The sequence below is a fragment of the Mauremys reevesii genome, linkage group 1 (assembly GCF_016161935.1).
Source record: "Mauremys reevesii isolate NIE-2019 linkage group 1, ASM1616193v1, whole genome shotgun sequence".
NCBI classification, from domain to species: Eukaryota; Metazoa; Chordata; order Testudines; family Geoemydidae; genus Mauremys; species Mauremys reevesii.
The window spans coordinates 272,613,876-272,626,061 of NC_052623.1; the positions used below are offsets into that span (position 1 = coordinate 272,613,876).

At 51.4% G+C, this 12,186-nt stretch overlaps 1 protein-coding gene across 10 annotated transcripts in view; it reads right to left on the minus strand.

The window, feature by feature from the left end:
* LOC120373759 (activating transcription factor 7 interacting protein) overlaps nt 1–12,186 on the minus strand; it is a 180,480-nt gene that overhangs the window by 15,963 nt on the left and 152,331 nt on the right. For 9 of the 10 annotated variants that reach the window (XM_039492622.1, XM_039492658.1, XM_039492650.1 and 6 more), the window contains 2 exons: nt 10,773–10,931; nt 9,341–9,526 (listed from right to left, as the gene is read on the minus strand). In XM_039492622.1, coding sequence (XP_039348556.1) covers nt 9,341–9,526; nt 10,773–10,931 — 345 coding nt within the window. The remainder of the gene's footprint in view (nt 1–9,340; nt 9,527–10,772; nt 10,932–12,186) is intronic. The other variant, XM_039492596.1, reaches the window with a different exon arrangement.

Consider the following 12,186-nt stretch of genomic DNA (forward strand, 5'->3'; position numbering starts at 1 on the left):
CAAGCGGTACAGGCCTTTAAGGAAGCGGGAAACCATCTGGTTGGAGAAGATGGACCGACCTCCCATGGATGGACGAAAGGCGGACACGGCTGCCAGGTGCACCTTCAAGGAGGAGACCACGAGTCCTTGTTCTTTAAGGTACCAGAGGTAGTCCAGGATTGTAGGGATAGGGACTAGGAAGGGATTAAGGCTGCGCTGATCGCACCAGATCGCGAAACGCTTCCATTTCGCGAGGTAGGTGGAGCGAGTGGAAGGCTTCCTGCTTTCAAGTAGGACTTGCTGTACTGCCGCCGAACAGTCCCTCTCTGCGTGGGTCAACCACGCAGGTACCAAGCTGTAAGATGGAGGGACTATAGGTTCGGGTGGCGGAGTCTGCCGAAGTCCTGCGTGATGAGGTCCGACCATAACGGAAGGGGAATGGGATCCCGAATGGAGAGCTCGAGCAGCAGGGTGTACCAGTGCTGCCTCGGCCAGGCCGGAGCGACGAGTATTAGGTGGGCCCTGTCCCTCCGAAGCTTGAGTAGCACCCGGTGTATGAGCGGGAATGGAGGGAAGGCGCAGAGGAGGTGATCCGTCCAGGAGCAGAGGAATGCGTCCGACAGGGAGCCTGGAGAGCGACCCTGGTACGAACAAAACAGGTGGCACTTCCTGTTCTCCTTGGAGGCAAACAGGTCTATCTGGGGAAACCCCCACCTCCGGAAAATTGTGTGCACCACATCTGGACGAAGAGACCACTCGTGGGAGAGGAACGACCTGCTGAGATGGTCGGCCAGCGTGTTCTGCACTCCTGGAAGAAAGGACGCTTCCAAGCGAATTGAGTGGGTCACGCAGAAGTCCCACAGGAGCATCGCTTCTTTGCAGAGCAGGGAGGAGCGGGCTCCGCCCTGCTTGTTCACATAGAACATCGTCGTCGTGTTGTCCGTGAACACTGCTACGCAGCGGCCTTGCAGACGGGTGCGGAAGGCGAGACACGCCAAGTGGATCGCTCGCAGCTCCCGGACGTTGATGTGGAGGGAGAGCTCTTGGGGCACCCAGAGACCCTGGGTGTGAAGGTCGCCCAGGTGAGCCCCCCATCCCAACGCCGAGGCATCCGTGGTCAGGGTGACGGATGGGCGAGGAGGGCGGAACGGGACTCCTGCACACACGACCTCTGGGTCCAGTCACCAGCTGAGCGAATCGAGGGTTGGTTTCGTGACTGTGACCACCATGTCTATGGGGTCACGATGCGGGCGGTACACCGACGCTAGCCACGATTGAAATGGGCGAAGGCGCAGCCTGGCGTGCGTGGTCACGAATGTGCAGGACGCCATGTGGCCCAGGAGGCGTAGGCAGGACCGAACCGTTGTCGTGGGAAAGGTGTGTAGGTCCCGGATGATGGAGACCATTGTCTGGTGCTGAGGTCGAGGGAGGCAGGCCCTGGCCAAACTGGAGTCGAGGACCGCTCTGATGAACTCCACTCGTTGTGATGGAGTTAAAGTGGACTTCTCGGCATTGATGAGAAGGCCCAGGAACCGAAATAGGGATAGTATTTTGGTCATTTGATCCACTACCAGCTGTCGGGATGTCCCGCGAACCAGCCAGTCGTCGAGATACGGGTAGACGTGTATGCGACGACGGCGGAGGGCTGCGGCAACCACTGCCATGCACTTGGTAAAGACCCTTGGCACGGTGGACAGGCCGAAGGGTAGCACCGCAAACTGGTAGTGCGCGCTGTTGACCACGAAGCGCAGGTAGCGTCGATGGGGAGGGTAAATCGCGATATGGAAGTACGCGTCCTTCATATCGAGGGCGGCAAACCAGTCTCCCGGATCCAGGGAGGGAATGATGGTCCCCAGGGTGACCATGCGAAACTTGAGCTTGAGCAGGTACCTGTTGAGCTCCCGGAGGTCTAGTATAGGTCGGAGACCTCCTTTCGCCTTGGGGATGAGAAAATATCGGGAATAAAATCCCCTGCCCCGCATGTCGTGCGGCACCTCTTCTATGGCACCCAAGCCCAACAGAGTCTCGACCTCTTGTAGGAGGAATTGCTCGTGAGAGGGGTCCCTGAAGAGGGACGGGGAAGGTGGGTGGGAAGGAGGGGGCGAAACAAACTGAAGGCGGTAACCATCCTGGATAGTACGAAGTACCCAGTTGTCCGATGTTATTTGGGACCACGCCGGGAGGAAGTGGGAAAGGCGGTTGCAAAATAATGGGGTAGGATCCGGGAAAGAGTCTGATGGGCTGTCCTCGGGCGTCCCATCAAAAGGCCTGTTTGGGTCCTTGAGGGGCCTTGGAAGGCGCTTGGGCCTGGTTGCGCCTGTTGCCCGATGGTCTACGGCGATTCAGGCTACCTCGCCCACTATTATACGGCCGCGACCTGGCCTGAGTAAAGGGCCGGTAGGGCTGCTGCCGGAATGACCTCCGCTGGGTAGCCGGTGTGTGCATACCCAAGGTGCGAATGGCGATTCGACCATCTTTGAGGGTCTGAATCCTGGAGTCCGTTTTCTCCGAGAAGAGACCCTGAGTGTCGAATGGGAGGTCTTGTAGGGTGTACTGCACCTCAGGCGGCAAGGTGGAGGACTGCAGCCAGGAGATGCGCCTCATGGTCACACCTGAGGCCAGGGTTCTGGCTCCTGAGTCCGCCGAGTCCAGAGCGGCCTGGATGGAGGACCGGGAGGCTTTCCTGCCTTCTTCCAGAAGGGCCGAGAACTCCTGACGTGAGGCTGTTGGGATCAGCTCTGAAAATTTTGCCAGGGACACCAAGATGTCAAAGGTGTAGCGAGCGAGAAGAGCCATCTGGTTGGGCCACCCGCTGAATAGACCTTCTGGCCCAACAGGTCCATGCGCCGTGCGTCTTTGGATTTTGGCGCCGGAGCGGGCTGCCCATGTCTCTCCCGGTCATTTACGGACTGCACCACGAGGGAGTCCGGAGTCGGGTGCGTATAGAGGTACTCGTATCCGGTGGGCGGGACCGACGCCTTGCGCGGTGGGAGGGACGGACGCCGGTGACTGCCAGATGGTAGTGGCATTCTGCTGTATGGTGCGGATAAAGGGCAGGGCCACCCGCAGCGGGGCCTCAGCTCCAATCACGTTGGTCACCAGGTCGTCATCCTCTGGGACCTCCGCCACGGGGAGGTCGATAGCCTTCGCCACCCGGCGAAGATCTTGGTGGGCCCGCAAGTCAATAGGAGGGGGGGGTCTGCCGTAGAAGCCCCCGCCACCGCCTCATCCGGCGAGGATGATGAGGACAGACCCTGGACCACCGCTTCTGGAGGTGGTTCTTCCAGAGGGTGTGAAGCCGCCTCGGACCCCGGATGCTCTGCGGGACCAGGTGGCGATGGGGCCTCACCTGGTGGTGATGGGGGAGGCCTGCTCACCGTGGCTTCCGGCACCCTATGTTCGGCGCCTGCGTGCCGCGGGGGGAAGAGGAGCCCTTGAGGCTCGTGGAAGGCCCAGGGGACCCAAAAACCCCACTGCTGCGGTCCGTGGTCCTGGCCTTGGGGGTCGGCCCGGAGATCTCTCCCGCTGCCCGCCTGAGAGGCGACTGAGGGCTGACGAGAAGGCCATGGCGGGGCAGAGGCGCTAATAGATTGCGCCGTGGATGCCGGCAGCATGTCCCTGGACGGTGCCGAGGATCGGTGCCGGTCGTCGCGGTGCCGGGATGGAGAGCGGGACCATCGACTGCCTCGGTGCCGGGAGCTTGACCGCGATCTCGACCAACGGTATTGGGAGTGGCTTCGGGAGTCGCGGTGCCGGGAACGGTACCAGGATCCGGACCTCTTTCGGTACAGACAGTCGGGTGACCGGGAGCGTCTCCGGGAGTGCGACCGGTACCGCGATGGTGAACGGTGCCGGGACCTGGATCGGCGTGGCGGTGACCGTCTGCGGGACCAGGAGCGGGACCGTCGTCTATCTCGTCCGTTAGGGGAAGGCGGCCGCATCATCGCCGGCTTGCCCGCTGACTGAACGGCCCGCACTGGCGGTGCCGGGGGCCGGAGGCTCGGTGCCTCTATGAGCTCGATGAGCTCTCTCGCCGTCGAGAAGGTCTCAGGCGTGGACGGGAGATGTAGCTCGACCGCGGTTGGCACCGGGGAGCAGGGCGGTACCGGACTCAACGGCTCTTGCGGCGCCGGAGTCGACGGTACCGTGCACGGTTTATGCACCGCCGCAGCCGGTACCGGAGGTGCCGGTGGTGGCTGGGCAAGCGGTCCCGGAGCATGCGGCTTAGAGGCCGTCTGCGCCGTCTTCCATTTCCTCGCGGGAGAGAGGGAACGGTGCCGGGACGCCGGTGCCGGTTGCGGAGCTCGAGCAGTCTCGGTACCGGAGCGGCTCGGGGCCGCAGGTGCGCTGCGCGCCGATGACGACTTCGGTGCCACTGGGGTCGGCGCGGGAGGTTGAAGTGTCGCCTCCATAAGGAGCTGCTTTAGGCGAGAGTCCCGCTCCTTCCTAGTTTGCGGCTTAAACGCCGAGCAGATCGGACACTTATCTGGCCGATGGGTCTCCCCGAGGCAGCGCAGGCAGGAGTCGTGCGGGTCCCCGACCGGCATGTGCCGCTGGCAAGCCGCACAGGGCTTAAAACCCCAGTGCCTTGGGCATGAACCCACACCGGTTGTGGAAGAAGAGGGGTAACCCCCCTAATTCCCTTACTACACTATATCTAACTAAACTATTCAACTAACCTAACAACTTAACTAACTTAACCACTATGTACACGTAGGAAACAGAGAAACGCTAGAGCTGTGGAGGTAAAGGAGCACTCCACTGTTCCAACTGGCCGTCACGGGCGGTAAGAAGGAACTGAGGAGCGGACGGGCCGGCTGGGGTATATATCCAGCGCCATAGCGGTGCCACTCCAGGGGGCGCCCAGCCGGCCCACCGGAGTTGCTAGGGTAAAAATGTTCCGAAGAGCCGTGCACGCGCGGCGCGCACACCTACGTGGAATGCATAGGAGCAATCACTTGAAGAAGAAATCTGCCTTTTGCCAAAGAATCTCCTTGTGAGAGCGGTCCATGGAGAGAGGCTGGGAAGGAGGTTTGTGGGAGGAAGGGAGAGAAATTTGATGGAGAAAGCATGGTGCATGGTTTCTAGAACCTACTTGCCTGTTGTGATATGAGTTCCAGTTGTAGGCAAAAAGTGTGAGAAGGCCCCCAAAGAGTGGGGATGGGGAGTGGGGAGACAGAAGTGGTTGGCATCAATAAAGGTAGGCAGTTCTTGACTGAGGCATCAAAAGTAGCCCTTAGCACATGGGTGAAGGTCGTGGCAGTAGAGGGGGATGAAAATCAAGGTATTTGAACTTTTGCACAGAGGCTCAGCTGGGCACTGGTGATGGAATATTTGTGGCAGGAGCAGGCTTGGCCTATATACTTGCCTGTGGTGTTCTCTCTTTGGGGCCAGAGCGTAAATTCCCCGGGAGTGAAGGGTCCATCTACAGTCTTTCAACGAGTGTAGAGGCTCATCAGTTTTCTCACTGAAAAAGTTTGACTTGTCAATCAGTAAATCCTCTATGGAGTTCTGCACCTCTCCAGGGAATCCTGAAGAGTGAACCCAAGACTCATACACTTCATAACCATACCAGTGACTAGCCCTCTACAGACTCCTAGGGACCTCAGCATCACTCACGTCCTTCAGTGTAAAGCTTCATGAGTCTTTACATTAAAAAGTCCACATCCCTCAAACAGAAGATTCTCAATTGTAACTCGTACCTCAGGGATTCCTGACGATTGGAGCCAAGAAAATCTCCTCATGGCAATTGAGGTAGCCATGGAGCTACATGCTGTCAGCAGTATCAAGGGCGCCACAGAGCGATGCAAGTGCCACAAGCTGACCTTCGGCAATCAGGGGCACAAACTTATTTCTGCTATCTTGAGGAAACCTATTGATGAATTTAAGAGATGGAGTCCCAATTTAAATAACTGTACTTCACCAAGATTCTGGTAACTGGTGATTTGCATTTGAAGACTAGATGTTTAATAATTTTTCTGCCCAAATAAATCTAGTTCCTGGGACTTCTTGCTTCAAGGTGTTGCTTTCTGCTGTCTTTGGTTACACCTTTTGTTAGGTGCTGCAACAACCAATGACCCAGGTGTGAGTGTAAAATTGCTAAAAGCCTTGGGAAAGCATTTGGTAGGAATGATCTGCTTATTTTGATGTTGGTACCAAAGCAGTGGGCACCTGCCAGAGCAACTTAGGTGGTGCTAAAAGCCCTTCATTGATGGGCACTGCAAATCGTTCAGGTTGAGGTGTAAAGGATTTCCAGGAGCGTGTATGATTTTTCTGAGACCAGTTCCACTGGATACTCCAGTCTGAGCCATCCTACAAGTCCTGGAACATCTTGTGGTCATCTGTGGTTGTAGTATGGGTACCACAGCCTCATCGGCAGATGACAATGCGATGGGTGCCAGGATGGGGTGGTCCTGCATCTGTAACTCCTCATCAGAGCCATGACCAGTCTGCTTGGTTGGCAGGAGTGGACACTGAGTTGCCTTTAATAACCCCTTGTGAGGTTGTGGGTAAGGGGATCTATCCCTGTACTGGGATGTTGCCACTAGTATTCTAACCTGATGAAGTCCCCATTTTGCCCATTAAGGCCAAGGATAGGCATACTGAATGGATGGCTATGGGAGTGGATTCCAGAGGTAACATCCCTCTGAGGTCTTATGTCTGGGGTAATAAAAATCAGCCATTTGTGGCGTGTATTAGCCAGAATATCCAGAGAATGAACTGGTGTCTCTTCCCTACTATCAGCAGAGCCTGGGGATGACAATAAGAGTCCCCCAGGACATGAGAAACCATTCCAGCTAGAGTGCTGCGAATACCCACACACTGTGCTCTGATCAACACCTCTGTAAGAACAGCAGCTGGTGCTGGAAGAGGTGCCTTCGCTACCACTCACCAAGAGAAGTCCAGTACCAAAGAGACCATGAGGTCCTTTGACAACGTTTAGGATTTGGGTATAGTTAGTTGCTGCTATTGTAGTCAGGTGAGTGGATGACGACAGCAGCAGGATAGTCAGGATCAGAGATATCGATACCAGGAGCCTTGGGGCTGAGAGGTTGGTTCCAGGTGACTTCTGTGATACCAAGAAAGGGGGTCGAAAGGCACAAGGACCAGTGCCTGAATGAGTGCCAGAGGGATCATTCTGGTGCCTTGAGCTACCCTTTTTGAGGTGATTTGTGGCCTCTTGAGGAAGGATCTGATGAAAGAGACCTACATTTCTTCCCTTTGTGGGATTGGTGCTCTTTTTTCCTGTTCTCTTCGGTTTTACCAGTTAATGAGGGATGAAGCTTTTGAAGTGGTTGTCTCATATTTGTGAGCAGAAGAGTTGGCAGGAGCACTTTTTGAAACTATGTGCTCAGGAAGCTGAAGCAGGATATATCAACCTCTCCAACAGGAACATCTTCAGCTGAGTTTCCAGGTTCTTGGGGTTCTCTTAGAAAAAGATTTACAAGTGACACATCTGCCTGTTACATGCCCCTCCTCCAGACACAATAAGCATCCAGTGTGCCCATTATTAGGGAGCACTGCCGCCTCATATAAAAGGAAATTTTGAAATCTTGGAGATTTGGGTTCAGTCATAATGACTGGTTTTGGCATGGGCACAAATTCTCCGGGTATGTCTACACAGCAACTAGACAACTGCTGCTGGCCCCCAACTTGGGCTTGTGGGACTTGGGCTGCAGGGCTGTTTCATTGCTGTGTAGATGTTTGGGCTCAGGCTGGAGCCCAGGCTCTAGAACCTTGTGAGGTGGGAGCATCCCAGAGTCTACACAGCAATAAAACAGCTCCGCAGCCCAAACCCTGTGAGCTCAAATTGGTGGGCACAGACTTGCTGCGGATGTCTAGTTGCTGTGTAGACAAACCCCCAGCCAAAAACAAATAGGTTTTGTTTTTGTCACAGATTAAGAGAAACATTATCAAAAAATCTCTAAACTAACACTGAGTACAAAAGAATGGGTAGACTGCACAGTGAGCAAAGAGTCTTGGATGCTGCAAGTTCTGACTCATAGCCATGGGCGTCGAGACAGAAGTGAGGGTGGCTGCGGTCTTCATGCCTTGGCTGGAAGCATGAAGACACTCAGGAGGAAGTATGGTCCCCAATGGACACTAATGGCCAAAAGAATCCAAACTTGAGTGCACTGGGTACATGCGCACCAACTGTGAAATATCTATGGAGAAACATTTGAAGAACAGTATTTCCTGCAGATGCTGACTTTCTGTGGAGAGCTCCCAAGCACTGACCAGACCTAAGACTGCTTAGCTAGTGCAATCTGATATACTCACAGCCTGAGGCAATACAGCCACAAGTCATGTATTACACACAAACACACTGTTTAGGCTTTTTTGCAAGAGAAATATATAGTCTTTTCTGGTAGTCTATCTGCCAAAAAATCTAATTTTAAAACTAGGGCAGTGAATCAACTAACTTAGCACAAAGGCATGGTGTGCAGTCACATACTATTCAAGCACACAGCATCCTGAGGCAGTATATAGCAGGGGCTATGGAACAAGCAGTCTTGCAGAGGTATCAGTCTATTCTCATTCTCAGGACAACTAGTGAATGTGCTCATTTATGCTTGTCAGTGTAGAAACCATCCATAGCAGAGGAAGGGAGGGAAATGATAAAAGAGGACTATAAATAGTAATTAATCTAGCACTGAATTGTTGCATGAGTTTAAGCACTTTATGGTTGACATGCGCCATTCATGACAAGAAAAGAATTTTCTGCTGGGGGAAATATGAACCAAGCTCTCACAGTACTGAGTTGAGCTTGCTGACATCTACAGCCAGCATGCATCATAGCTCATGCTGTGATTGGTGGAAAATCTCAGCTCCCTGGAGATATACAGGGGTAAATGAAGCCAAAGATAAATCTCACTGGAACAGGGTCCAAAAACACAGTATGAGACACTACAGGTTGTTACGGAATTACACTGAAACTGAGCATTCTGATGGCAAGCCATGTCTGACTTACTATATGGGTTTAAGAATTTTACTGCATAAGAATAAAAGAGACTCTCCCCACTTCCTTAGCACCGCACTTTTACAAGATTGGTGCATGTCAGATGTTGAGTTACCTTATATGCTCATCCATAGTTTGGACAAATCACCCAGAAGTGCATGGCTGCTAGTGTCATTGTTTGAGGAGATACCTATCCAGCCTTTCCTCATCCACATGCCTGAGTGAGGAATGTTTTCAAAGACCCATGATCTTACTGACCTGAGATTTTCTCATGTCTTCATAAGCTGAGAATTCACCCCACAACTCTGCATAGTATCGTGAGAGGTATCTGGGCATCAAATGAGCATCCTGATATTATCAATCTCCACAATACTAGGATATACATGAAAAAAGACCTCTTACCTGCACTCTGTGGGCTGACCTGCCTTAAACCAGGGCTCTGCATGACGGCACCTCTCACTGGATTCTGAGCTGGTGGTGCAGGAAGGGTAGTATAGACCACTTGGTGGTTAGCAGGGGCTCTCGGTATGGGAAGCCTAGCAGCACCCTGAGTCACTGGACGATGCGTTACATTCACTGTTGTCTGAGCTGGAAAAATAAAAAGGACCACAAATTGGAGTCAAAAGGATTAAAACTGAACCCCCCACCCCAATTCCAGAATGCAGGCATTTTCGACAACTGATCCACGTGAGCCGTGAAAAATAAAAGCAGTCTCTATGAAACATTACATTAAGTGCATCTACTTTTAAGGGGTTAAGGAGGATATAGAGGAATGCGGTCTGAGCAAAACTGAAGTATGTGTGTTAAATTTCATATAATGTAGAAATGCCAAAATATACAAATTTTAGATAAACAGAGAAGACAAATATTTAATATCCAAGAGATACAGTTCATGGTTAAATAGTAAATTCTTACTTAACATGGTTCAAAAAAACCACACACATTTTACTATTACTAAATCTCCTCTGCAAAAACTAAATAGTATCCAAACTATGAGGAATAATATAGAAAATCCTAGGAGGTAAGTGTGCTTCGGCATTATTAGCAAACAGTGGGCAACAGAGCAGAATTCACTAGACAGCTCTCAGTGATTGGATAACATCAGGTCTAATTGGTCTTCAACAGTCACCTATCAGGGTGGGGGGGGAAAGAAAGACCTATGTTTCCCTTATAACTTTTTAATTTTTGAAGTCATGCTGCTAACAGGAGAAAGTTCACCCTGGGATGGAAGGACTTCCACAGCAGCTTAGCTACCAGAGCTGCCCAAGAACTAGCGAGGTACTAGGGTGAGTGGTTGTGCTATTGCAGTCCCTTCAGGAATTCAAACCCCACAGCCGATGCAGATTCCCAGTGCCTGAACAACCCCCTCCCTTGGGCAGCTGGCACCTCGGTGGCCCCTCCAACTCTCCTTGGATAGCCAACAACATTGCTAATAATTTCTAGAAGTAACTTATTCAGTGGACCATGTTTCTTTATTGGATTGTGAGGAGCAATTTTGTCCTGGCTGAGGGACAGACTAGATCATCCAATAGGACTTCTCTATCTATTCTATGATTCCCAGAAGGACATAGCTTATAGGACAATAGCTTATTCTGCCATCTAGCCCCTTCCAGACAGACTCATCCACCTTTCTCTGCTTAAAAAATATCAATTTCTACAGCTTTGGAAGAACCCAAAGAGGTTAGGAAGGTCTGGCTGGCACTAAAAAGATGAAAAACCTGCTGAAAAACAGGGTCTGTACAGTCATCTCAAAAAGTTAACACCAAGAGACCGAACGGCACTAGGTTTCAGAAGCTAATCGCCACATTCACAGAACTATACAAAATGAAGTTACCTGTAGGTAGTACGTGTATGGTAGTCTGGGAAGGCCCACTTGTTGGCACACCTGTCTGCTGCAGAGGAGTCGCCTGTAAAGGCTGCAGTGGGCGAACCAAGGGCTGGGAGGATAGACCCATTCCAGACACACCCGACTGATTTTGCTTCTTGGCATCTGCTTCAAAAACAGAATGAAATTGTAGACAATAGCAAATAGGGATTGAAAAGGCCTGTTGGGTCATCCAGTCCCTTCCCCTGCCACCCCCAAACCAATGTTGTCCTACAGCATGCTTGCTAGTGTGGTGGTTCTTCCACCTTTTCATTCTACAAACCAACATATTAAAGATGCCCTAAAGGACCCATCTTCCATCAGCCCAATCTCTCTGTTTTTTTACGTTTCATTCTGCTACTCTCAGGAAAGACTGGGCAGACCAATGTGATTCAGGGACCAAAGTTCATGAAACACTGTGCTAATGTCATATCTCTTCTAATTTTAAATGGCTCAAGCAATAGGCCTTCAACTACTTCCTTTAAAGACTATTCCATGGACTAACAATGATTGTTAGATCTTATTTTTTATGTTCAGCATAGGCACTGTTTTCCTTAATTTCATCCCTTTATTAATAGGAATAATGCTGCGCACCTCCCTAAGTAATTCTTGTTCTACTTTGATGTTTGCACCTAATACTTGCAGACACATATGTTCTCTCCCCAACTTACTCAGCACTTAATGGTATGTCTACACTACAGTGGCACAGCTATGGCTATAGGTCAGTGGCACTGACCTACAGCAGTCAGGGCACAACATTTTTCACAGTCGTGAATGACATAGGTAGGTCAATTTAATTTTTAAGTGTAGACCAGGCCTTGGTTTTGTTTTCTGTTTGTAAGTCAACTCCTCCAGCCCACAATTAATTCCCGTTGCTTTTCTCTGAATTCCATCGAATTTGCTTATCAGAATGATTTTTCTTGCACTTAGATGCTGCTTACTTTGCTCTATTGCAGTGATGGGGATCTGTGTAAGCAGCCTTAGCAATGGCTTTTCTCTTCAACCAGCTTGTGAGAACTTGAAATAATTTTTCAAGTTAGGCTGAAAAGCAAGATAAATCACATTTCTACTGCATTCCTTTGTCCACAAGCAGGTTAACAAGGAAGCGGCAAGACATCTCCACCTAGATGCTTCAGTTGCGGTAAAGGGAAAAAACACCAGGAAAACAAAAAACAGAATCTGTAAAGATAAAAAGCCACACAAACAAGCACACTGAGGAAAGCCTTGATGGGGCTCACTCAAAAGACCTGGGATGACAAGTGCACTCCTAGCAGCCACTAATTCAGTTCAACAGCACACAGAGAATCCCATTCTGACATATCACTAGGGTGACCAAACAGCAAGTGTGAAAAATCGGGACGGGGGGGTGGGGGTGGGGGTGGGA